The following is a 24388-nucleotide window of genomic DNA, read 5'->3' on the forward strand; positions in this document are numbered from 1 at the left end:
GTAAAATTATATACATATATAAACTTTCTTAAGCATAGAAACCGCCTCACGTCTTTACCATATAAAGACGAGCTTGAATACGAAAAACAATTACACCATTCATTTAACCATTTTACAAAAATAACGCCCACTTTCCAAGTAAACGGTGGTTTCGGAAGGAAAGAAATCTCAATTCCAGACAATTCATATAGTCATCACTCCCGCCACCTGGAAAACGTTGCCGCGCTCTATTATTCAAAAAAACGATATCTTTAAATCATCCATTCCTGCTTGTCTCTCCATTCATATAAACCCTAGCAACTCATCTCCCGAACCATCTCCCAAAATCAAAATGTCAGACAACATACCTTACGAAATTCAAGCAGAAATCATCAAAAGACTTCCTGTGAAGTCACTGGTTCAATTCAGATCCGTCTCCAAACAATGGAAGTCTTTAATCGATAGCCGCGAGTTTCTTGCTGCTTACAATATCTACCACAATCAGCCTCAGCGATTAATTGTATGGTATGAATATCCAGTAGACACCGAGGAAAAGTATGTTTCATTTGTTGATGATGAAACTTTCGCCAAACAAGGGTTCGCTGTGACTATTCCTGTGCTCGCTAAAGTACTTAACGACTCACGTGTGGTTGGTAGCTCTCAAGGATTGTTATGCTTGCATGGCTATTATCGAGTTCCACGTCATTCTCGTCACAATTCTGTAAGAGAGATGGCTGTTCTTTGGAATCCTTCGATTAGAAAGTCAGTTGGTGTAGCTGTGCCTGGTGTGTTACGTTGGGGTCTTGAAACCATTCTTGGATTCGGGGTTTGTCCTATCAGAAGCGACCCTATGATTGTGAAGATTACACAGGTTAATCTAAACTGGGAAATGAGAAGTAGAGCTAGCGTCCCTTGGGTGGTTGAAGTTTTCACATTGAGTAAAGGTAGTTGGAGAATTCTTTCTAGTAATCTGCCTAATAAATCGATTAAACTTACATGGTCTCAGGTAGCTATAGATAGGTTTATTTTTTGGTTTGCTTTTGACAAGATGGTTGCTGACGATGGTGGTTTTTCCACAAAAAATATGATAATGTCATTTGATATGACTACTGAAGAATTTAGAGTGGTAGATCTAACTGAGAATTTAGTAAACCAGTCTTACATGAATTTGTCCATCTCTAAGGTATGGGAGTCTCTAGCTGTTCTTGAATACGCTACAAACATGATGAATCAAGTTTGTAATGTATGGGTGAAGGATCATGGTGTTCAGAATTTGTTTAAAAAGCTATTTACAATTAGTGCACCATATGCATCAATAAGGGCATTGGGATTTACGAAAAGTGGTGAACCTATGATGGAAGTGAAAGATTATTACAAAGAAGTAGCTGCACTTGTTGTCTATGAACCCAGCTTGGGATACATCAATAATATTGGGATTAGTGGAAATTATGGTTCATTCTTCGTCGGCTCCTATATGGAAACACTACTTCTTCTTGATCAGGCAGATTGTAGTGTTTATTCTAACATTGACAACTGATCCTGGTGGCTAGATCGCTAGATGTGTAGTTTACAAGAGATGAATTATCGATCGTGGTAAGACAAGATGATATGAGATCTTAGAATTGAGGGGCCATTTTTGTAAGGAGAGAACTAAACCAATTTCATTATAACAATAGAATATCCATGTGAAAGTAGAACATATTTTGAATTCATTAAAGTAAGCAACTTGTTTTTAATATATAAACTTTGTAGCAAGTTTTGCGCAATCTTTCCTTTTAGTGGTAGGAATTCAATTATTGTTTGGTTGTCAAGGGCTTGAGTGGAGATCCAAAAATTCCCTTGACGGAGATCTCAATTTGCTGTTCATTTAACTGGAAGACAATCAAGTATTACAAATAGTATTGCTTCTCTCTATAGTGTTGGATGCATATTCTAGATCTACCTTCTATATATACATATGTTTTGCCTCTAGAGCTGCTGCTATTTTAATGACCCCTAATTATGTGGCACTTCAATAAGTATCTTTTATAGTATCTAGACTTATAGTTTAGATATGTTCTAGTGTGGTGGGATTTATTCATCAAAGCTTGTTGTGGCAGATGACAGCCCTAGCGTTTGGGTTCTCGGATTCAATTCAAACTCATTCATACATTGTCAGGTTGGGATGTATCATAATAATGCATTTTCACATATTCAAATGTATAGCTTTGTAAAATATTCAATAGAATAATCCGTGTGAAAGTAAAAACATGTTTTGTATATAGCTAGCCAAATTACCTCTATTCTCTTTACTTGAAAAAAATTCAAAGATGAACTTCTTCCGTGAACATATTAAAATCCTTTCTGAAACAATCTTTAATGCTTATAAGCTTGTCAATACAATTCACAAGTTTGTCAACTTGATCTACATGATTAGTGTTGATACCTTGCATTCTCATTTCATAAACTTTTTTTCATGTAATTTTCAAATATCCTAAGATAATCTTATGTCATGTTCTATTCAAATTTACCTTAAAAGATATAACTTCGAGTTAAACCAAACTAATTGGTTTCTCTGTTGATTAATGTTGATTTTAATGTTGATGAGTTATTATGGATGGGTAACAGTCGACAGTTATCCATGATACTAAGGTGGTGGACCAATTTTTCAGCATTTTATTTACTCTATTGTAAGAATAAATAGGCCTGTTACAGCAGCCTTTCAAGTAGCTCCATTTTAGTTTCTGCTCTGTTTTTTGTACATGTTTTTTTCCCTGTCAAGAAGTATTCAATAAAGCTTTGGTTGTGAAGCATTACAATAGTGACTCATCCTCTTTGTTATCACCAGTTTAGTTTTAAGGCTTTGAATCCATCACTTGGTATCAGAGCACAAGCCTGGTGTTTAATTGTACATGCCAAAAATCATTCGATCCTCAGAAATGTCTCTCGTAAGAAACACCTCAAACCCTCCCAAAGAAAACCCAGTTATATTTCAGTGCCCGGTTCTCACTTCTACGAATTATACGATATGGGCCATTAAGATGGAAGCCATAATGGATGCACAAGGGTTATGGGAATCCATCGAGCCGGCAACAGATGTGGTTGTAGATGAGAAGAAAAGCAAATTGGCTCGTGCGTTCATCTTCCAAGCAATACCGGAAGATATTTTGATGCAGGTGGCTAAAAAGAAAGCAGCTCGTGAAGTGTGGGAGTCACTGAAAACTCGGTTCGTTGGAGCAGAACGAGTTCAGAAGGCCAGGTTACACACGTTAAAGAGTGAGTTTGAGGCACTTCGGATGAAGGACGGTGAGTCTATGGACGAGTATGCGGGGAAGTTATCCGGGATGATCTCAAAGTATAATAGTGTCGGTTCAACACTGGATGATGAAGAATTGGTTCGAAAACTCTTTGATACAGTAACAGAGAAATACATTCATCTTATTGCTTCCATGGAGCAATATTCAGATTTAGAAGAAATGCCTTTTGAGGAAGCAATAGGTCGATTGAAAGCCTATGAAGACAGGTTGAAGCTTCGACAAGGAGGATCGACAAGTGAAAGTTCATTGTTGTTTACAAAGACGGAGGGTCAAACAGTGAGTAAACAGAAGAACAAGGAACTAGTGGTCGGGGTAGAGGCTGGAATGGTGATAGAGGCGGTAGAGGGAGCACACGAGGGGGTCGTGGGGCAGGTCGTGGTCGGGGTGATCAACATGACAGGAAATCGTCTCAAGAAGCTGGAAGATCTAATCGAAATACACGTGAAAAAAGTCATATAAGGTGCTTTGAGTGTCAACAATACAGACATTACGCATCGGAATGCCCGAACAAGAAGAAACAAGAACAAGAAGTGAATCTAACGAAGGGAATGGAGGATGAACCAACTCTCTTATTGTGTGTTGAAGGGGAGGACATACCATCAATGGTAATGTTGAATGAAGAAAAAGTGTTCCCTAAACTGCATGAAAGTCGAAACGATAGCAATCGTGACATGTGGTACTTCAACAACGGAGCAAGTAATCACATGACCGGGGAAAGAAACTTCTTTGCAGATTTAAACGAAAGCGTCACGGGTCAGGTTCGGTTCGGTGATGCCTCTACGGTTGAAATCAAAGGAAAAGGTACACTATTGTTCCAATGTAAAAATGGTGACCAGTTAGTAATATCGGATGTGTATTTTATCCCGACTTTGACTAGCAACATCCTTAGTCTGGGCCAGTTAACTGAAGTGGGTTATGATGCCTGGTTACATAATGAACACCTATGGGTCTATAATGAGCAAGGAAAGCTTGTGTTGAAGGTCCAAAGGTCGGTGAATAGGCTGTATAAAATCACACTACAGGTTGTAAAACCAACGTGTTTGGCAGCTTCCTTGGATGATGATGCATGGGTTTGGCATGCCCGCTTGGGACATGCTAACTTCCACACTTTAGAAATAATAGGAAAGAAAGGAATGGTGACCGGAATGCCTTGTGTCTCACACCCCAAACAGCTGTGCAATGGGTGTGTTGTGGCAAAACAAACAAGGCAAAGCTTCCCTAATGAAGCTCAGTAGAGAGCCTCCAAACCGTTGGAACTCGTGCACGCTGATCTTTGTGGGCCAATAACACCACAATCAATGGGAGGTAACAAATATTTTTTATTGATTGTTGATGATTGGTGTAGATATATGTGGGTTTATCTACTCAGATCAAAAGAAGAAGCGTTAGCAAATTTCAAGATCTTCAAATCTCAAGTTGAGATGGAAACCGGGCATAAAGTGAAGATACTAAGGACAGATCGGGGAGGCGAGTTCAACTCACAAGCCTTCATCAATTTCTGTCGGGAAGGAGGAATCCAAAGGCAAACCACAACGCCGTATACCCCGCAACAGAACGGTGTTGTGGAGCGGAGAAACAGAACAGTAGTCGAGATGACACGATCGTTGTTGAAAAGCATGAACATACCAGATCCAATGTGGGGGGAAGCAGTATGCCATGCAGTTTACTTGCTTAATAGAATTCCCACTAAGGCCGTGAGAGACTTTACTCCGTACGAAGGCTTGAAGAAAAGAAAACCAAATATGCAATATTTAAAAATATTTGGCTGTTTGGCTTTTGTAAAAAAGATGGGAGGTCATCTCACTAAACTTGAAGATAGAAGCATACCTATGGTTCATTTAGGTATAGAACCTGGGAGCAAGGCTTACAGACTATACAATCCTAAAGCTAAAAAGATTGTTGTGGCATGTGATGTCTTGTTTGATGAAGCAAAATCATGGGTTTGGGAGACTACACATGAAAGGTTGTCAGGAAGCACATGCATGGTACAACCCATATTCATGGGTAACATGGAAAATTCAAGGCCCACCAACGAAAATCATGGGGAGGGACCACATACCCCATTAACCCCAAATTATAATAATATTTTCTCTTCTTCTTTAAATTCACCAGGTACTGCAGATACAGAAGGCTCAAGCAGTGGGTTGACCAATCAAACTATACCATCTGATGCTTTCGATGACACCCCTGTACGGGGTACTCGCTCCATTCATGAAGTAAGCCAACGAGCCCTTGTGTTGACAGAAGCAGAGATGCGAGATTTGTATGAACAAGCCGGTTTGTTGTTGTTAAATGAAGAACCTGCTTCGTTTCTTGAAGCAACAAAGGAGACCCATTGGATGATAGCTATGCGTGCAGAGATAGATTCGATAGAGAAAAACCAGACGTGGACTTTAACCCGATTACTGCCCAATCGAAAGGTGATAGGGTTAAAGTGGGTGTTTAAGTTGAAGAGAGACGCATCGGGTACGATTACAAAACACAAGGAACGTCTTGTGGCCAAGGGTTATGTACAACAGAAGGGTGTAGACTTCGAAGATGCGTTTGCCCCGGTGGCTCGGTTGGAATCAATACGGTTGTTATTGGCTTTGGCAGCAAAAGAAGACTAGCTTGTACATCACTTAGATGTCAAGTCAGCCTTCTTAAATGGGGAACTCAATGAGGAGGTTTATGTAACTCAACCCTCCGGTTTCGAGGTGAAAGGAAAAGAGGAAATGGTCTATAGGTTGCACAAAGCTCTTTACGGGTTGCGACAAGCACCTTGGTCATGGAATGTGAAACTCGACAAGGCGTTAAAAGAATTGGGGTTCAAGAAATGTGCACATGAGCAAGCCGTGTACAAGTTGCAGTGTAAGAACTCAATCTTAATTATCGGTGTGTATGTTGATGATATGATTGTGACGGGGTCGAGTGAGAAACAAATTCAAGAATTCAAGGTTAGAATGAACACAATATTTGACATGAGTGACCTGGGGAAGTTGAATTACTATCTAGGGATAGAGGTGAATCAAGAGCAAGATAGTATCTCAATTAAGCAGGAAACTTATGCTGAAAAGATTTTGGAAGAAGCAGGAATGTCATAGTGCAACCCAGCAAAATGGCCAATGGATCCTAAATTGCAAATGACCAAGGATGAAGGTGGGAAGGCAGTCAACCCAACCAAGTACAGACGTATAATTGGAAGTCTCCGATATCTGATTAATACTCGTCCCGATCTCAGTTACTCGGTTGGGGTAGTAAGTAAATTCATGCAGTCACCGAAAGAAAGTCACTACGCAGCTGTAAAGCAGATTTTACGTTATCTCAGGGGTACAACTAGTTATGGTTTAAATTATCGAAAGGGTGGAAATGGGATGATTTGTGGATATAGTGACAGCAGCTACGGATTTGATATTGAGGACCGGAGAGGAACGACCGACATGGTGTTCTACTATTCAGAAAAACCGATCACATGGGCATCTCAAAAACAGCAAACAGTTGCATTAAGCTCATGTGAGGCTGAGTTTATGGCTGCGACAGCAGCAGCATGTCAAGCGTTGTGGCTAAGAAACATGGTTAGTTTTTTGACAGGAAAACAGGCTCAAAGGGTGAAACTTCTAGTCGACAATCAGTCAGCTATATCATTGATGAAAAATCCTGTGTTTCATGGGCGAAGCAAACACATCGACACTAAATTTCACTTCATACGGGAGTGTGTGGAGCGAGATCAAATTCATGTCGAACATGTTAGTGGCCATGTGCAGAAGGCGGATATCTTAACCAAAGCTTTACCTCGGATTAAGTTCACTAAGATGAGAAGGTTGATTGGGACTGAATATGTCAACATTAAAGGGGAGAATGTTGATTAATGTTGATTTTAATGTTGATGAGTTATTATGGATGGGTAACAGTCGACAGTTATCCATGATACTAGGGTGGTGGACCAATTTTTCAGCATTTTATTTACTCTATTGTAAGAATAAATAGGCCTGTTACAGCAGCCTTTCAAGTAGCTCCATTTTAGTTTCTGTTCTGTTTTTTGTTCATGTTTTTTTCCCTGTCAAGAAGTATTCAATAAAGCTTTGGTTGTGAAGCATTACAATAGTGACTCATCCTCTTTGTTATCACCAGTTTACTTGTAAGGCTTTGAATCCATCATTATCATTTTGCATATGCCAATGGTTGCTTAGATATATAAATACAATCTAGGTAGAACACGAGGATTGTCTATGTATATAAGTGTATGTAAATGTATTTAGGCTGCAAATAGTGAACAAAACTTGTTTCCTTGGGTTTGTGGATGTAATTTGAAAGTAGAGAGAAATATGGTTGGAGCGAAAACCGTTTTACTCCTAAACGGAAAAGCAACAACACTATTAAGAAAGCGATACATGTACATTATATAGAGAATTAATGGCGACATGGAATGACTTGCCACCTGTAACAACTTCATATAAAATGGGTGGTGATAAACATAAGGACTTACAAGTTCTATCTAATTTAAGAATGATGTTAATGTATTTCAATGTGATTAGTTGATTTGCCAAAACAATGTACTCCTATGGTAATGATACTAAAATGATCGATTACAATGATTATGGTGTTCTGTTGTGGAGATTATGAAGCGTCGTGTACATCCTAAAAAATTGATTGCATATTTGTAAAGTGCATCCATTGGGAAAATCCACATTAGACCCTTATGTCATTGTCATTAAAATTAATATCTTCAATTAATGTAAAGCATAAGTATGGAACCTAAGTTTCATTTAGGCAAGACTTAGGATATTTTCAAATCCCTGTTGTTCCAAAAGACAAGGAGAATACCACGTTTACATGTCCTTATGAGACATTTGCTTCCTGATGCATTTCATTTGGGTTATACAATTCACCGACCACTTTCCAAAGATGCATGAACCCAATCTTCTTATGACATGGTGGAGAAATATATGGTAGTCTTCATGGACGATTTCTCAGTTTTTTGTCACAGTTGTGATAATTCTTTATCTAGCATTAATCAAGGAAAAAGAAAGTGTGTTTGGAGTTTTGAAGAAATGGAAAAACACAATGATATGGAGAATCTACGAAGTTGAAGGAATAAGGCTTGCTCAAACAAGATCCTTATAGAAGATGATGTAAACCTGGTTGTACAACACCACAAAAGGCTAAACTCAAAAATACAATAGGTGGTCAAGAAAGTGATTCGGAAGCTAATGAATGTGGGATAATCTATTTCATTGCTGATACTCCTTGGGTGAGTCCAATTCACGTAGTTCCAAAGAAAAGAAGAATGACGATAGTCACCAACGATAATAACGAGCTAATTCCTACTAGGATGTTAACCGTTTGGCGAGTGTCCATCAATTAACTAAAGTTAAATGACGACACTTACAAGGACCACTTTCATGTACCTTTTACATATCAAATGCTTGAACAACTATCTGGTCATCTTTATTATTGTTTTTATATGGTTTTTAGGATACTTTCAATTCCCCATTGATCCAAGAGACGTAGAGAAGATCATGTTTACATGTCCTTATGGGACATTTTTTTACCGACACATGCGATTTGGGTTATGCAATGCACCAGCCAGTTTCCATAGACACATGACCGCAATCTTGCATGAAATGGTGGAGAAATTTATGGAAGTCTTCATGGACAATTTCTTGCTTTTTAGTCACACTTTTGATAATTGTTTAACTAACATTAATCTCATGCTTGCTAGGTACAAACGGACTAACTTGGTCCTTAATCGGGAGAAATGTCACTTTATGGTAAAAGAAGACATAGTTTTGGGACACAAAGTCTCTGAGTTGTGGATAGAAGTGGACCAGGTAAAAATTGACATAGTTTCCAAATTGCCACCTCCATCAAACAAGAAAGGGGTATGGAGTTTCTTAGGACAGACATGTTTTTTCTGCCAATTTATAAAGGACTTCTCAAAAATTACACTTCCTTTAACTCAACTGCTTTTAAAATATTCTAACTTTGATTTTTCTGATGATTGTTTAAAGGTTTTCAATGTATTAAACGAAAAGTTAACTACCACCATGATCATGATAGCCCCGAATTGGAACTTAACATTTGAATTTACTTTAGGAGGTGTCTTAGGACAAGAGCTGCAACCAATTTACTATGCAAGTAAAACACTCAACAAGGATCATGAGAATTACACTATGAATGAAAAAGAAATATTAGTTTTCGTATATGCCTTCGATAAATTCCATCCGTATTTGACATTATCTAAAACTGTTGTGTTTACTAACCATACTGGTTTGAAGTATTTGTTTAGAAAACATGATGCAAAAGAAGGTGAGATTGACGACATCTTTCCCGACAAGTACTTAATGGTGATAACCGGAGAAGAGACATGGTTTGCAGGTTTTGTAAACTTTCTAGCCAATGGTTATCTTCTTAAAGTCTTGACCAAGAAACAAAGAAGAAATTTTTCATTGATATGAAGTATAACTTTTGGAATGAGCCATGTCTATTCTAAGGTTCTGTCGACAACATTATCAAAAGATGCTTGTTTGGAAGAGATGCAAGGGTTATCTTGCAACATTGTCATAGTGGACCAAACAGTGGACATCATGGAGCAAAATATATAGCAAAGAAGGTGTTTGATGCAGTTTTGTTATTTGCCGAAGAATTTTACGGATGTAACATCATTTATCAAGGAATGTGACTCATGTCAACACTCTGGTAATATCTCTTCTCGTAAAGAAATGCCCCAAAATAGCATCCATGTTTGTGAAGCCTTTCACATATGGGACATTGACTACATGGGTCCATTTCTATCTTCAAAAGGTAATAAATCCATACTAGTAGTCGTCGACTATGTGTCGAAGTGTGCGGAAGCGCAAGATTTACCAACTAATGATGAATGTGTCGTTATATTTCTAAAAAAATATTTTATCATTTTGTTATGCCTAAAGCTTTAATTAGCGATAGAAGGAGTCAATTGTGTAATAAATTGGAAAGGTGTTACAAAAATATGGTTATCATTATAGGTTTGGAACACCTTATAAACCTCAAACAAGTGACCAAACCGAAATAACTAATAGTGCATTAAAAAGGGTTTTAGAAAGATCAGGAAAAAGCAATAAAAAGGAATGGTATGAAAAATAAGACAATACATTGTGGGAATTTCGAACCACTTTTAAAACCCTTATTCGCACTATACCATATAGCTTGGTCTTTGGTAAAAGTTGTCACTTACCTGTTGCAATTGAACACAAGGAATATTATTAGGCTCTTAAAGCTTGTAATTTTCAATTATTGGAATTGTGTATTAACCGTTTGATGCAGAGGAACGCCTTAGATGATTTAAGAAATGAATTATATTCTAACGCTTTCATCTATAAAGACAAAACAAAGAAATGGTATGATAGAAGGTTAAGAGGAAACAAGGAGACAATGGGGTATTTGATATGAGCTTCGTGTGTGAAAGTGTGATTCGCTCCCCGATTCACCATTTCATCCAATGTCTCATCACCTTTAATGAAAATCATAGAAAATGAGGAGACAAGGTCCCAAAATGGGATTTATTTCTCGTATGGTGCATTATCACGCCTATAGTGTTTTGTAACATTACTTATAACATTTCCCATTTCCTATCTCACACCGCTGCAAGAGCAAGAGAGGGATGTCCAATTTATGAGAAACACTTGGTAACAATTAGCTAGATCCTATGGGATTTTAAAGCAGCCATAGTCCTGCATGTATATGCTTATTCTGGTACAATAACTCACAATTAGTAACTTGGAAATAATCTAAATAGTAATCAATGTGGGCCATGGATATGCTATTCTGGTAGGTGAACTAGTTGAGCAGTTACGAGGTGTTGATGAAGAACCATGACCACGTTGGAACATTATGAGAATATACGGATGACCGGTATAGAGACATCCACATGTTATCGATTTACAATATGTTTGTACATTGAATTAGCGGTTATCCGAAAGGGTAAAGAACTTGGTTTGTATTTAGAAGATTTGTGGGGACATGATGCATGGGTCGAAGGCTCGTTGGAAGTTATTACGCAACACTTAGGATTAGCGCCGCCGTCACCATATGATGCCCATATGACATACGTTCGTAGCTGGAATGAATGTTTCCTAAGATATGACGATGTTGGACCTTTAGGGACTCATCACTCATCACTCAGAGGATGATAAGTGATTTTTGTTGGAAAATTAATTGATGAATTGAAACTAATCACTAAAGTTGAGGAGTTATAACCGAAAATTGATGTTCAATTTTCAGTTACAATTTAATTGTTTGTTAGTTATGGTTTGTAGGATAAATATAATCATTTATGACACACCAAGAAGGCAACCAAAAATCTCTTCTTCTCTATTTCATCTTCTTCATTTTCTTGTCATATCGAAGGTATAATCTAGACCTATTGAGGGTTAGGGTGGTCTTGAAGAGACACTTCTACTTGTTGTTTCCTGGGAAACAAACACTCAGTAGTGGGCGAATTTGTTTTAAGGACCATGTGTTAAACACATGCCTCTATTTTTCTATTTTCTTGTTTAATTTTGTACATTACCGTAATATTATTCCTACAATCTTAAAACAAATTCGTTTCTACGAAACGAACTAGAAATCGGAAACAATTTACTTCATTATTTTGATATTGTACTATTTTCATAAGGAAAACATGGATTTTTTTGTGATTTTGAAGCATCTTTGGTCATTAAGTCATTAAGACATGTATTTATTATTAAGTATCAAATTTTCCAGCTTTGGTACTGATTCTAGTAGGTACCTAATGGGTTAAGATGCTAGATTAAGTCAAAAACACAATTTATGTGCTGCTGTGAAAAGCTCTAATCTGTCCCAATATTTGAAAAAACATAACCTAAACATGGATGATCTTTTTTGGTTGAAACATATTCTCAAAGTTTGGTATATGAGTCTACTTTGTTTCATTAATTTTGGCTGAAAGCTGTAAACAACTCTAACTAGGGTGAAAAATACGATTTTCATTGATTGGTTAGATTTTAACAGCTATGATACATAGTTTTGTAAAATTCATAATAAATTGTAGACAAATCTAGTGCACTTGTGCAAGTAGTCCTTGGAAAGCTATGAGAAAGGGCTACTAGATTATGAGATTAGATTGCAACTTTGATAGGTTTTAATAGGGCTAAAGCAGTCTCGAACAAACTGCATGATTTTGAAAAAAAAATCTTTCTATAGTAAAAAGCAACTTTAGTTTTATATAAAACAACTTTGGAAATCAGAAAACAACATGGTATTTCTGAAAAGAAAAATTATAATTAAAAAAAAAAAAAAAAAAAAAAAAAAAAAAAAAAAAACAACTTCGAAAACTGAGAAAGCAGTTTGGTTCTACTTAAAATCATAACATTTTAAATAGTTTTGTTGAAAGTCAAGTTTTTAGAATTTCAGCTTTAGAAATCAAGTTTCATAATTGTTGAAATATAATTTTTTATTTTGTTGAGTTTTCTCCAAGCAAGAGGCAAACATATTTTTTGGAAATTATAATTCTAAAAATTTATATTTAGTGTATAAATGATTTCAGAAATGTCACCATCCAAAGTGGAATGATTTCCAAAGTAAACTCTATGGATACTAACTCCATTGAGTGATGGATTGATATGGGTGGTGCACACCATATGCTCAAAGAGGGAGTGACTCAAGAATTATAAGGTTATCCAATTTGAGGCAAAAATTTATTCTTGAAATTGTGATTCTAAACACTTAAATTTCGTGTTTAAAACATTCGAGAAATGGTATCACATAGAAAAGAGGCAACACTTAATTAGGGGTGTCGAACGGGTAAAATTTTCGGGTTTCGGGTAAAACGGGTATTTCCTTAAGAAATTAATACCCGATACCCGACCTATATTGTAATTCGGGTTTCGGGTATTCGGGTTTGAGGTCGGGTCGGGTAATTATCGGGTATACTCGAAAATTTCTTAAATTACACTTATTGATAATTTTTTTTTTTTTTATTTTTACATGTTGGTTGGTTTAATAAAGAATCGGGTAGGAAAATACTCCATACAATTAACAAGCACATATATAATAACAATACAAATCATTATAATATGTTATGTACTTTTTTAATTCAATTCCATGAGATAGTGAGAAATTGAGAATTGTGATGACGGTTTAGGACTTCAGCTTCAGCGTCGTATTCCCTTTGCAAGTTTGCATCGACTGTCGACTCGTCGTTCATAAGAAGGAAATGAAGGGTTTTGTTTTATTTGAAGTGTGCATACGTGACTGCATTGTATATTTGGTATTATTTAAAAAACGAATTCGGGTATACCCGAAAATAAATATTCATACCTAAAACCCGACCTATATTATTATCGGGTTAACCTATTACCCGAATGTTCATACCCGTTACCCGTTCTACCCGATCCATTCTACCCGAATTCGGAACGGGTCGGGTGGGTAGAATGGGTTTCAAGTTTTTTCGACATGCCTACACTTAATGATGTATTGTATGTTCTATTGATTTAGAAGAACTTGCTGTTTGGATAGTAGTTGAGCAAACATGGATTTTGTTTGGCGTTTGAGTGTAATAAGTATGTACTAATTTAAAATGGTATGTTTGTAGGCAAGTGTTATGTGGATGGTGGAATGTTTCCATGTAATAGCTAATAAGCCTAATTTTAGTGAATTGGATAACTTTTCTGCTTACTTGCTTAAATCCTCTAATATGTGGCATGATAGACATGGACATGTTAATTTAGACACAATAAGACGATTAATTAAAGTTGAACACATACCTCACTTTCATATAAATAAAAATATGGATGCAACACATGTGTTGAATCAAAGTTAATACACCAAGCATTCAATTCCATTGAAAGGAAAACTAAACCCTTTGGATTGATTAACACAAATGTGTGTGATGTGAAGTTGAATTCATGTAGAAGTCGAAATTAGTACTTTATCAATTTTATGACGATTGCACTACACTTTGTTGCATTAATTTAATTAAAAGGAAACATGAAAGGATAAACTACTTTAAAGTGTATAAAACTGGAGTTGACAATCAATTCAACGAAAAGATTAAAATACTAAAAAGTGCTTGTGGATGTGAATATATCACCATTTGAAGATTTTTTTGCAAATCTTGGTATAGGACATGAGATTATTTCCTCTTATTGACCACAATAAAAATGGTGTCACAGAAAGGAAAAATCGTATCCTAAAAAATATGCCGTGTTGATAAGTTATGTTTTCCCCGGTGAATGTGGGGGTAGTTATTGTAAGCTAACTACCTTTTATATAAGGTACACCAAAAGAAAGAAAATAAAACACAATACAAGTTATGGTCGGATATAAAACAATCTTACTTATACATTCACATGTGGGGGTGTCTTACAAAGGTTTTATACCTAACCCCAATGTTGTAAGGATAGGACACTAGATTGTTGGTTTGGTTATGCATAAAACAATAGTAGTTCTTATTGTTTTCCTTTATATGACTCTAAAATTTTGGAGATTCATAAAGGCATGCTAAAGGAATCAACAAATGAAAATGTGTTTTTTATGTTTTGATAAGTGCTCCAAAACAATTGGGCATAACATATTTTCTCATGAAGAAGAATTGGAGGAATAAATTTAGCCTCAACGGACTACAAGGGCACAATTTGAGAAATCATTTGGAAATGATTCTTATAATTATATGGTTGAAAAAGAGCCTCAAAATTTCAAAAAGAATTAATAGTGAAATATATTCATAAGAAATACCTTAATGGAGAGAGGGAATTAAAAGAGAAATGGATTTTGTCTTGCAAAATCCACATGGGAGCTAGTGGATATACATATAGGATGTAAACCACTAGCTTATAAATGGACATTCAACAGAAAAATGAAAGCACATAGATCCAAAGAATATGAGAATCGGTTAGAACATAATGGTCTACGATTTCAATAGAAATACGTGTTGATTCCTTTTTTGGAAATTTAGAATCAAATGATACTTCTATACTCCAAGAAGCTATTTCCATTAAATCCAATAATATTTGTTGGAATTCATAAAAAGAATATAAAGGTTTTGATGAATATTAAGAGATTCAACATGAAGTTGAAAGGAAAATGAATGGAAATATGAGTATTCTAAATTTGGAATGATATGATCGTTTCTTAGAAGATCATATTGGATTAATTTGTAAAAAATAATAATGGTTCTATCGGTTGAACTATTTAGCTTGAGAAATCACTACGGTTTAGTAGACTTCCAATGAGAAGGAAGAGCCGATGAAAATACATGTTTGGATTACAAATATAAAAATGTCTTAATTAATTTTCATTTGTATGCTCCTATAATTATATGTAGTTTAACTTCTCAAAATTTGGAAGCATATCATTCTGATATGAAACTAAAACTTCTAAATATAGATTTCGAAGTATAAATCTGTTGGATTAGTGTCTAAGTCCATAACTATTTTGGTATGTACTTGACCCGATGGTGCATGGTCCTTTTGGGTTGCCTTCACCAAAGCAACTTGATTGGAGAAATAAATAAAGAGAGAAAGGTTATTATGATTTATTAATATGTTATAAGAATAATATATTAAAGGAGAAGTCATATTTGTTTAATTAATATTGGTCAATAATTAATTAGGAATTAATTTTGTGATCAAGTGTAATTAATTAAACTAGAGGGGCTGATTTGTAATTATGTGATAGTTACAAAATAAGGTAAGGATTATCTTATATATATATATAGGGTGAACGAATTTAAGGAGATAATGCCTTAGAATTCGACTAGGATAAGGGTTTCTAAGACTTATCTTATGGTTACTTGGTGGGCAAGCAACTAGATAAGGATAAGGACTAAAACCCTATCTGAACACCTATATAAACACCCCTTGGCTCATGAATTCGTGTAAGACCTTCCCAAGGCTCCTTAGGGACGAATTCAATACCTCTCCTCTCTCTTTATACCTTCTCCATTTGCTCTTGGTGTTTGTAAACCATTAGAGGAGTGACACTTGTGACTCTAAGCATTCCAAAGTCAATTCAAGGAGGAATTGGGATTGTTATTACTACATAACAATCAAGGTATGATCTTAAACCCATTTATATGCTAATGTCGATTTCCATATGCTAGAATTAGGGTTTATAGTCTTGGATTCAAAGCATGTACAATAGAGAAACCTAGATCCAAGCATTAGGGTTTGTATGAGCACATAGGATGTCTTATGACCAAAACCCATCAAAATCTACATGGAACTGCCAAGTAGTTATCTTACCCGATGGAAAGTAACAAAGTGTATGAGTAGTAAAGTCATTATATGATTAAAGCAAGCCTTGGAACAACGGGCATCAAAACTTTGAATGTGTCATTCAACATCAATGGATGTGATGAAATAGATCCATATAAATGGAACATTAAAGTGCTATCCTATTTTATGACATGGTAGGATCCTTGAGAGAGGATGCCTAAAGACTTTTACATGTAGATGGTCAAAGCAAGTGTTTTGAATTTTGGTGGCAGTTGGGATACGTACCTTCCGTTAGCAGAATTTTCGTATAACAACAGTTACCACGCCAGCATAAACCGACCTCCCTTTGAGATAATTTATGGGGGGAAGTGTAGGACCCCAATCTGTTGGGGCGAGGTCGGTCAGAGATTCATGGGGAGTACTGAGGTAGTACTCAAGACTACGGAGAGGATTCAGCATGTCCGGAGCAGGCTCCAGACTGCTCAGAGTCGGCAGAAAAGCTATGCCGACAAATGTCGTTTAGACTTGGAGTTTCAGGTGGGAGACATGGTTCTCTTGAAGGTGTCACCTTGGAAAGTTGTCATTAGATTCAGGAAGCGGGGCAAGTTGGGCCCCGGATACATTGGACCACTTAGGGTTTTGGTCGGGTAGGACGGGTGGTGTATCGGCAGGATCTGTCAGCCGAGCTTAGTCAGATACACAATACCTTTCTTGTCTCTCAGCTGCGGAAGTGCTTGGTAGATGACTCCGCAGTGGTGCCTTTGGATGATATTTAGGTGGATGACAGCCTGAATTACATCGAGCGACCGGTAGCCATTCTCAATAGGATGAAGAAGGAATTGAGGAACAAGAGGGTAGAGTTTTTGAAGGTGTAGTGGCAGCACCGCAAGGGATCAGAGTGGACATGGGAGCTGGAGGACGAGACGATGGAACACTACCCCGAGCTATTCCTAGGCGCAACGGACTTCGAGGACGAAGTCTAAGATAAGTGGGGGAGATTTATAACACCCGGTTCCTAGTATGTATTTAAACTTATAAAATATTTGTTTTTGTACAGGAACTCAACGAGTTGGATGCCCCAAACTCATCGAGTAAGGAAGGACAATTGGATGTGGTTGGACGAGTCTACTCGACGAGGTTGTAGCCCCAACTCGACGAGTAGATCTGCGTGAGTGAAACCTTAATTTTTAGGGTTTGGCCCCTATTTAATCCCTTTAACCCTCATTCCTGGTCTCTCCTTTAACTCCTATTATCCTAAACCCTACCTAAGAAAACTCGAATCCATTATAGAGAGTTTTGAGCCATTTTATGTGTTCTTTGTGAAGTTGAAGAAGAAGACCCTTGAAGAAAGAATACATACCTAAAAGAGAAAAGTAGATCTAGAAGTTAAGCTCCATTTCTGGTTCAATAGAGGTAAAAGCTCCTAACTTGTTCATTGTCTGTTTAGATCTCTTCATCTCCATTTTTGCTATGTTTTGGTCCAAGTAGCTTGGTCCTTTGGAAATGGACGTCCCAAGTGATTTATCTTTCAGATCTGGGATCTAGAAGATGTTTCATGGCATAAAGGTGCCAACTTTATGGCCATGGAAGCCCCGTGTAAGCTTTGAAGTGTCATTTTGGCCTTTTAAGTCCCAAAAGGCCATGCTTGGAAGGAAATCTGAGACTTTACGTGTTCATTCGGTGTCTAAGGCCTAGATCTCAGTTTTCATGCTTTGGTTTGGAGTATTATGGCTTTTAGGCTAAGATCTAAGTCTTAAGGAACTAGGTTTTGAGCTAAACCCATTAAGAAGGACTATTAATGGCTAAAGTTGGAAACTTTACCCTTAAAAGGGCATTTCTAGTATGTAGATGAAGTATGGAGTTTGGATTTGAAGGATAGGAGCTTAATCTATTAAGATGGTTCAACAGACCGAAGAACTCGTCGAGTCCATAGAGGAACTCAACGAGTTGGATCGAAATGTCCTGATTCTGCAAAGAGGGAAAACTCAACGAGTTCAGGGATGACTCGACGAGTAGAATGGGGAAGTCTCGATATCATGGATACAAAGAATTAGACGAGTTGTGAAAGAACTCGACGAGTTGGATCGTGAGTCCAGAGTTTTTGGATTTATGGAACTCGGCAAGTTAGTCGGTCAACTCGGCGAGTTGAGTCAACTCGGAACATTGACTTTGACCTGATGTTGACTTTGGACAAGGTGTTGACGTTGACCTTGACTTTAACCAATGTTGACCCTAATGGGATTATGATTATGAAAAGGGTAACTGAAGGAAAGGTTTATGTGTAGGCGGTTGGGTGGATTGATTTATGAGCAGGAGACAGTTCATCTACTACGCAACTTTGAGGTGAGTTACCTTCAAGTAGAGGTGGGTCTAAGGCACCAATGTCGGCTCACCAGTAGGTGATAATGTTTGAGACGATTGTCTTTATGATAATTGTCTGGTTTCCACTATCCGGTATGCTCTATGTGCTAGGATGCTATGATATATGTGTTAGTAGTAGGAGGGGTGGAATAGTCCCCGGATACCGGTCGAAAGATACCGAAGGGGTAGACAGTACTCATTCATGCCTAGGAGTATGTTTATGATATGTTATTATGTGGTAGTGGTAGGGGTGAAGAAACTAAATATTTTTTTGTTCGCAGGTCAAATCCATAAAAACCTAAATATTTTTTTGTTCATTGTGTATTTACGTTAAGTGTAAATAAGGTACGCAGGGCGTACCTTGTGAGCCTTGGACACGGGGATAACCCTCCTGGTATGTTGGGCATATCTATAGTACACTGAGTGTACTCGAGCATGAGAAAAACCCTAAAGTTTAGGGTTTGGACCCTATTTAAACACTTTTTAACTCCACCCCAATACCTCTTTTATAACCAGCCTCCTTCGTCCCAAAGCAACTTCTATAAAACCCTAACCCTTTTTTAGAGGAAATTGAGTCTTGTGTGTGTTTTGGTGTGTGTTGGGTGCATCATGAAAAACAAGAGATCATTAAAGGAGGATTAGTTTTCTTGGAGCTTTAATGTTCATCACTCTCTTCACCTTTGCAAGCTTCAGGAGGTAAAAAGCTTCAAACTTTATGAGTCCTTAGCTTAGATCTAGACTTGGGATTATGTTTGGTATGCTTTTGGTCTTTTTGTATGTTTCTTGTAAGTAGAAGTTACTCTAGTACTTGTGTTGGTCATTTCCTGGTATTTCTAGAGTTGTATAATCATAAAGATGGCATCTTGATGGGTTAATCTCAACCATGCATGAGTTGATGGTCTTAATATGAAGTTAGATGTTCGAAATGCATGTTGGGACTCTTTGATCCATGAAAAGGCATCAAGTTGATGACTTTATCATTTAAGACGTTTCCCAAGAACCAGATCTTTGATTTGGATGTTTGGACTTAAGGCATTAAGTGCTTAATGGAGTTTTTGGCAATCAGGGGCATACTTTACGCGTATATAGGCGTACACTCAGTGTATCGTGTTGTAGTCCCGTTTCCTTTGCTTTGAAAACTTCTACACTGGGAATAAAAAGGTGGTACATCAGGCATACTCACCAGATGGCCTTTTGGGCCTTAGATCTTTTGGTCTATTCTTGGGGCTTAGGTCTTTTGGGCCATTCTTTGGCCTTAGTTCTTTTGGGCCATTAGTAGGCCTTCGGTCATAGATTGTTGGGCATATAGTAGGAAGGATAAAAGGGACTTTTACCCTTTGTGATAGGAATTATCATTTGGACTTTCATTTGTTACCCTAAATAGTGATTAAGGTTGGTTTGAATATGTTCGGTGTGAGGAGCCGTGGTAGCAGCAACCAGAGAGTGTGATTTGTGCATCTTCAGATTTGGGTGAGTTTCCTCACTGTATTTGTGGATCTAAGGCACCAATGTCAGCCCATTAGATTATGTTATATAATGGTAGTGATCTTCGTTACACTTATTGATATGTTTGTATGTGCTTGTTGTCTTTGTGACTCTTTCTAGTATGAATGTATGTTTAGCTGTAGGGGTGAAATAGATCCGTACCGGTTGAAATATATCGCAGGAATCGGAAGGGACTTAGAGAGTCAGACTGTACTCAGGGGTGAAATGGACCTATTGTATGTTATGTATGATGTGTATGTATGATGTATGGTATGTGGTGGAGCTTGCTGCAAATTAGTGAGAACCACATTGTTTTCTCGAAGAAATCTGGCCAGCTTTCGGCACTCAGAGGTCATATGACCTGATATATTACAGAATTGACAAAACGTGGTGGATTTGGGCAGTCGATTACTACTAGTATTGGAGGACCAGTTGGGGCGATTTGTGGGTCCACGTTGCTGCTGAGTAGAGGAGCGATTTTTGAAGCTGCCACGTTGGTAGTTGGAGTTGTCTGATCTTCCATGGGAACAATTAGATTGGCGAGCAGTGTAATCAACAGTGGTGACTACCGGAGTAGTAGAGATTGTGTGCTCTTTTAGGGCTTGCTCAAAGTCTTGTAATTTATCAAATAGTTCGGAATAAGAAAGTGGGTTTTCTCTGATTTTAATGGCAGCTACGATGGTGTCGTATTCAGTTCCTAGTTGGGAGAGGATGTGAACCAGTAAGTCTTCCTCTGAAACAGGGCTTTGTGCGAGAGCTAAGTCATCAGCAATTGACCTCATATCTTGAAGAAACTCAACAATTGATCGATCCTCCTTTGGATTTTTAACAAGTTTCGATTTTAGGGATATAACCCTAGATCGAGAGGCGCTGGCAAAACTGGTAGTGAGGCGTTCCCAGACTTCTTTGGATGTGGTAGCAGATGAGATTAAAGGCTGAATTGAGTCTGAACAGCAGCCAAGAATGGCACTGATGATAGTCTGATCTTGACGATACCAGATGAGATACTCTGGATTCATTTTTTACGCGGAGCTGTCTTTGTCATTCAAGTGTTTGCTTGGAGGTGGCTGGTCACCAGTGATGAATGAATCGAGATGTAGTCCGATTAAAGTAGCTTCAACCTGTCATCGCCAGACAGGAAAATTGTTGGTGGTGAGTTTGATTGGAAAGTGAGTAGCAGCAGTGACTTGAATAATTGTTTTGGCTATCGTGTGTGTGAGACCGAGAGACAAGAAAAAGATGAGGCGGAAGTGTGGGATCAACTCGTGAGAGCAATTATGGGCTCTGATACCATATCAAGGTATACTGAATATGTATTTCAATTTCTGATAATTGAAATCAATGTTACAGAGATGGCTTTATAGCCAGAATACAACAATTAACTAGGAGCTAAAACAGGAGATAGAATCGGTAAACTATTGACTAGTTATTTACATATAAAATAAATACTATAAATTAAATGTAATTTATCCATGTGCCTTAATAGTTCTTTGGAATCCTTCTATTAGAAAATCCGTTGGTGTAGTTGTTCCTCGTGTGTCAGGGTGATACTGTTCTTTGTTTTGGGGTTTGTCCTATCACCAATGACCCTATGATTGCCAAGATTACAAATGTTAGCATGGAAATGAGAAGTAGTTCTAGAGTCCATTGGGCAGTTGAAGTTTATACATTAAGCACAGGTAGTTGGAGAATTCCTACAAGCAAACTGCCTGATAACCCGGTTACTATTAGATGGAATCCGGTTGTTATAGATAAGTTTATTTATTGGTTTGCTTTTTATGGGATTGAGGAATTTGTTAAATATGGGGTAGATGCAAATAAGCTTATTTTGTCATTTTATATGACTACTCAATAATTTACTTTGATAGACTTACCCAACTGTTTTGCACATCAATCTTCCATAGAATTTTCCATTTCTAAGGTAAAGGGGTCTCTTGTGTTGCTTGAATACAGTACAAACAATGAGAAACAAGATTGTGTCATATGGGTGATGAATAATGGTGTTGGGAACTTGTTTTCAAAGTTGTTTGCCATTAACGCACCATATGTATCTATAAAGATTTTGCGATTTATGAAGAATGGTGGTCCCATGATGGAAACACAAGATGAATTTGGAGAACCAGCTGCATTAGTATTCTATGATCTTTGTTCAAAAGACTTCAATCATACTGCTATTTATGCAAAAGGTGGTTCATTTTTTGTTGACTCATACATGGAAACCCTGCTTTTGCTTGATCACCTAGATTCTAGTGCTTTTTCTATCACTAACTGAAGACAAGCCGGTGGCTGCATTGAAAAATCTGCAGCAAATATGCCATCCGTTTATGAGCATGCAGCCAAGAAAGATAATACATAAAGTATTCTATTTCAGGAGTAAGAATCCAAGCTTCTAAAGTAGTAGCTAGTAACCGTTTTCTTTTTTGGTACCATTTTCTCAGTGTGTTAATGTTGAAGTTAAATTCCAGGTTGTAATTCATATGGATTACCATGCATCGATATGACAATTCAACAATAAATGCAACTTAATATATTATATATGATCTTACAGTTCATAAGTTTATATACAACTTCATAGTTTGTACCTGTTTGTCAGTTTCTTCCATAGATCCACCATCCTTTTGTTAACATACCTTAGGCTATCCATTATGCCCACCTCTAACTAATATAGTGGTGGGTGCTACATCTTCACCACTAACCACCACCAAACATATGGGATACCTATCACTAAAGAGATCACTCCACTTGATTTTTTTTAAATATATTTAAATGAAAAATACATAAAAATTGTTTTTTTTTTAATACTAGTTTTTCATTAATTTATAACACCAAATTACATTAATTAAAATAAAAAAAATAAAAATAACATTAAAAATAAAAGTTATAGTAATTAAAATGAAAAAATAAAAATAACATTAAAAATTAAAAACCTAAAAATACCAAACTTTTGATTTGTGTTTTAAGCAAGATTATTCCATTTTAGTAAATTCTTCAACCTTTGCCAAGCTTTGACATGTCCAAAATGTTCATGATTTGTGTTTTCATATTGCTCCATGGCCAAATTAACCGGATCGATATATGTTTCGTGTACGTTCTTTATAAGAAAGTTATAAATTTCATTTAACTCAGAACATTTGACCCACAGATCGTGGCACTTCGAGCATATTTCTTCAACATTTCGAATTGCACAACTCATTAAACCATGGAAGACACTTTCAACATTTCTCCAAAAAGAACCTGACGTTTGAGCAACGCCTTCTTCCGAAACCGTCATCAATGTTTGTGCTAATTTCTCTTCTTCTTCTGACCATTTCTTATTTTTAGGATGCATGGTTTTTAAAAGAACAAACAAAAAAAAGGTATGATGACTAAAGGGAGAAGAAATGTGTGAAAATTAAGAAGATGAGTTGTAATATTAGTAGGTAAATATTGAAGGAAAAAAAAAATTGAAAGTAGTTGTTATAGGAGGTCAAACGAGGTTTAAAGGAAGAAATGAATTGATTGGGTGTTTGAAATCATTGTTCGGAGCACGAAGGGCCACAACCACGAGCCACCGGGATGGTGTGCAGAGTTGTGGTTCATGGCCACCTAGACCACGACCTAGTTTGTGGCCACCATACTGGAAGGTCTTATGCTAATCTTGTAGATGATTGAGTGTTGTGATGGTTTTCTCCATTGGGTTTGCTGTAATTTTCTGATACAAAATCTTTCATATATACATATTTTTGCTCTTAGCGTTGTTGCTAACTTGTTATGTTGATTATAGTAGACGTAAGACATGTGTACTACATCGGTTTATTAAAATTAAAAGTTTAATATAATATTCTAAGCATTACATATTCTTTAAACTAATACTTTTATATAAATAAAAATGATATAATGAATAAAATAACTAATTCAATATATTCTAGCTAGGAGATTTGAAATAGGAAAGAAAGAAAATGGTTGTTGAGCATTTATTCTGGAATTTAATAGAATGATTCACCTTACATATATAAATCGTTAGTAAAATGTGGATTTTATGTTTAAGAAAACAGAAAATACAAGAAAATGACAAGTAGAAAATAATAATTT

At 36.8% G+C, this 24388-nt stretch overlaps 2 protein-coding genes, 1 long non-coding RNA gene and 1 pseudogene across 3 annotated transcripts; all 4 read left to right on the forward strand.

The window, feature by feature from the left end:
• Positions 1 to 304: 304 nt before the first annotated feature.
• LOC145089122 (putative F-box protein At3g16210) lies at positions 305 to 1516 on the forward strand. Its single transcript, XM_079027608.1, has one exon. The coding sequence runs from the start codon at positions 332 to 334 to the stop codon at positions 1514 to 1516; it is 1185 nt and encodes a 394-aa protein (XP_078883734.1). The 5' UTR covers positions 305 to 331.
• A 1381-nt stretch (positions 1517 to 2897) lies between these two features.
• Positions 2898 to 3734, forward strand: LOC145089123 (uncharacterized). Its single transcript, XM_079027609.1, has one exon. It carries the CDS (start codon positions 2898 to 2900, stop codon positions 3732 to 3734), a length of 837 nt encoding a protein of 278 aa, XP_078883735.1.
• Positions 3735 to 6379: 2645 nt separating this feature from the next.
• On the forward strand, positions 6380 to 7123 carry LOC145089125 (secreted RxLR effector protein 161 pseudogene; annotated as a pseudogene).
• Positions 7124 to 20443: 13320 nt separating this feature from the next.
• On the forward strand, positions 20444 to 22854 carry LOC145086104 (uncharacterized). The gene is made up of 2 exons (XR_013700299.1): positions 20444 to 21617; positions 22271 to 22854. It is a non-coding gene; the product is annotated as an uncharacterized LOC145086104 (long non-coding RNA).
• The last annotated feature ends 1534 nt before the right edge of the window (positions 22855 to 24388 follow it).

Source organism: Lactuca serriola, chromosome 2, assembly GCF_051521515.1.
Source record: "Lactuca serriola cultivar US96UC23 chromosome 2, Lser_US96UC23_V15, whole genome shotgun sequence".
Taxonomy (NCBI): Eukaryota; Viridiplantae; Streptophyta; class Magnoliopsida; order Asterales; family Asteraceae; genus Lactuca; species Lactuca serriola.

Excerpts from the sequence above, each read along its gene's own strand:
- LOC145089123 (XM_079027609.1), top strand. The coding sequence starts at position 2,898 with ATGTCTCTCGTAAGAAACACCTCAAACCCTCCCAAAGAAAACCCAGTT.
- LOC145089122 (XM_079027608.1), top strand. The coding sequence starts at position 332 with ATGTCAGACAACATACCTTACGAAATTCAAGCAGAAATCATCAAAAGA.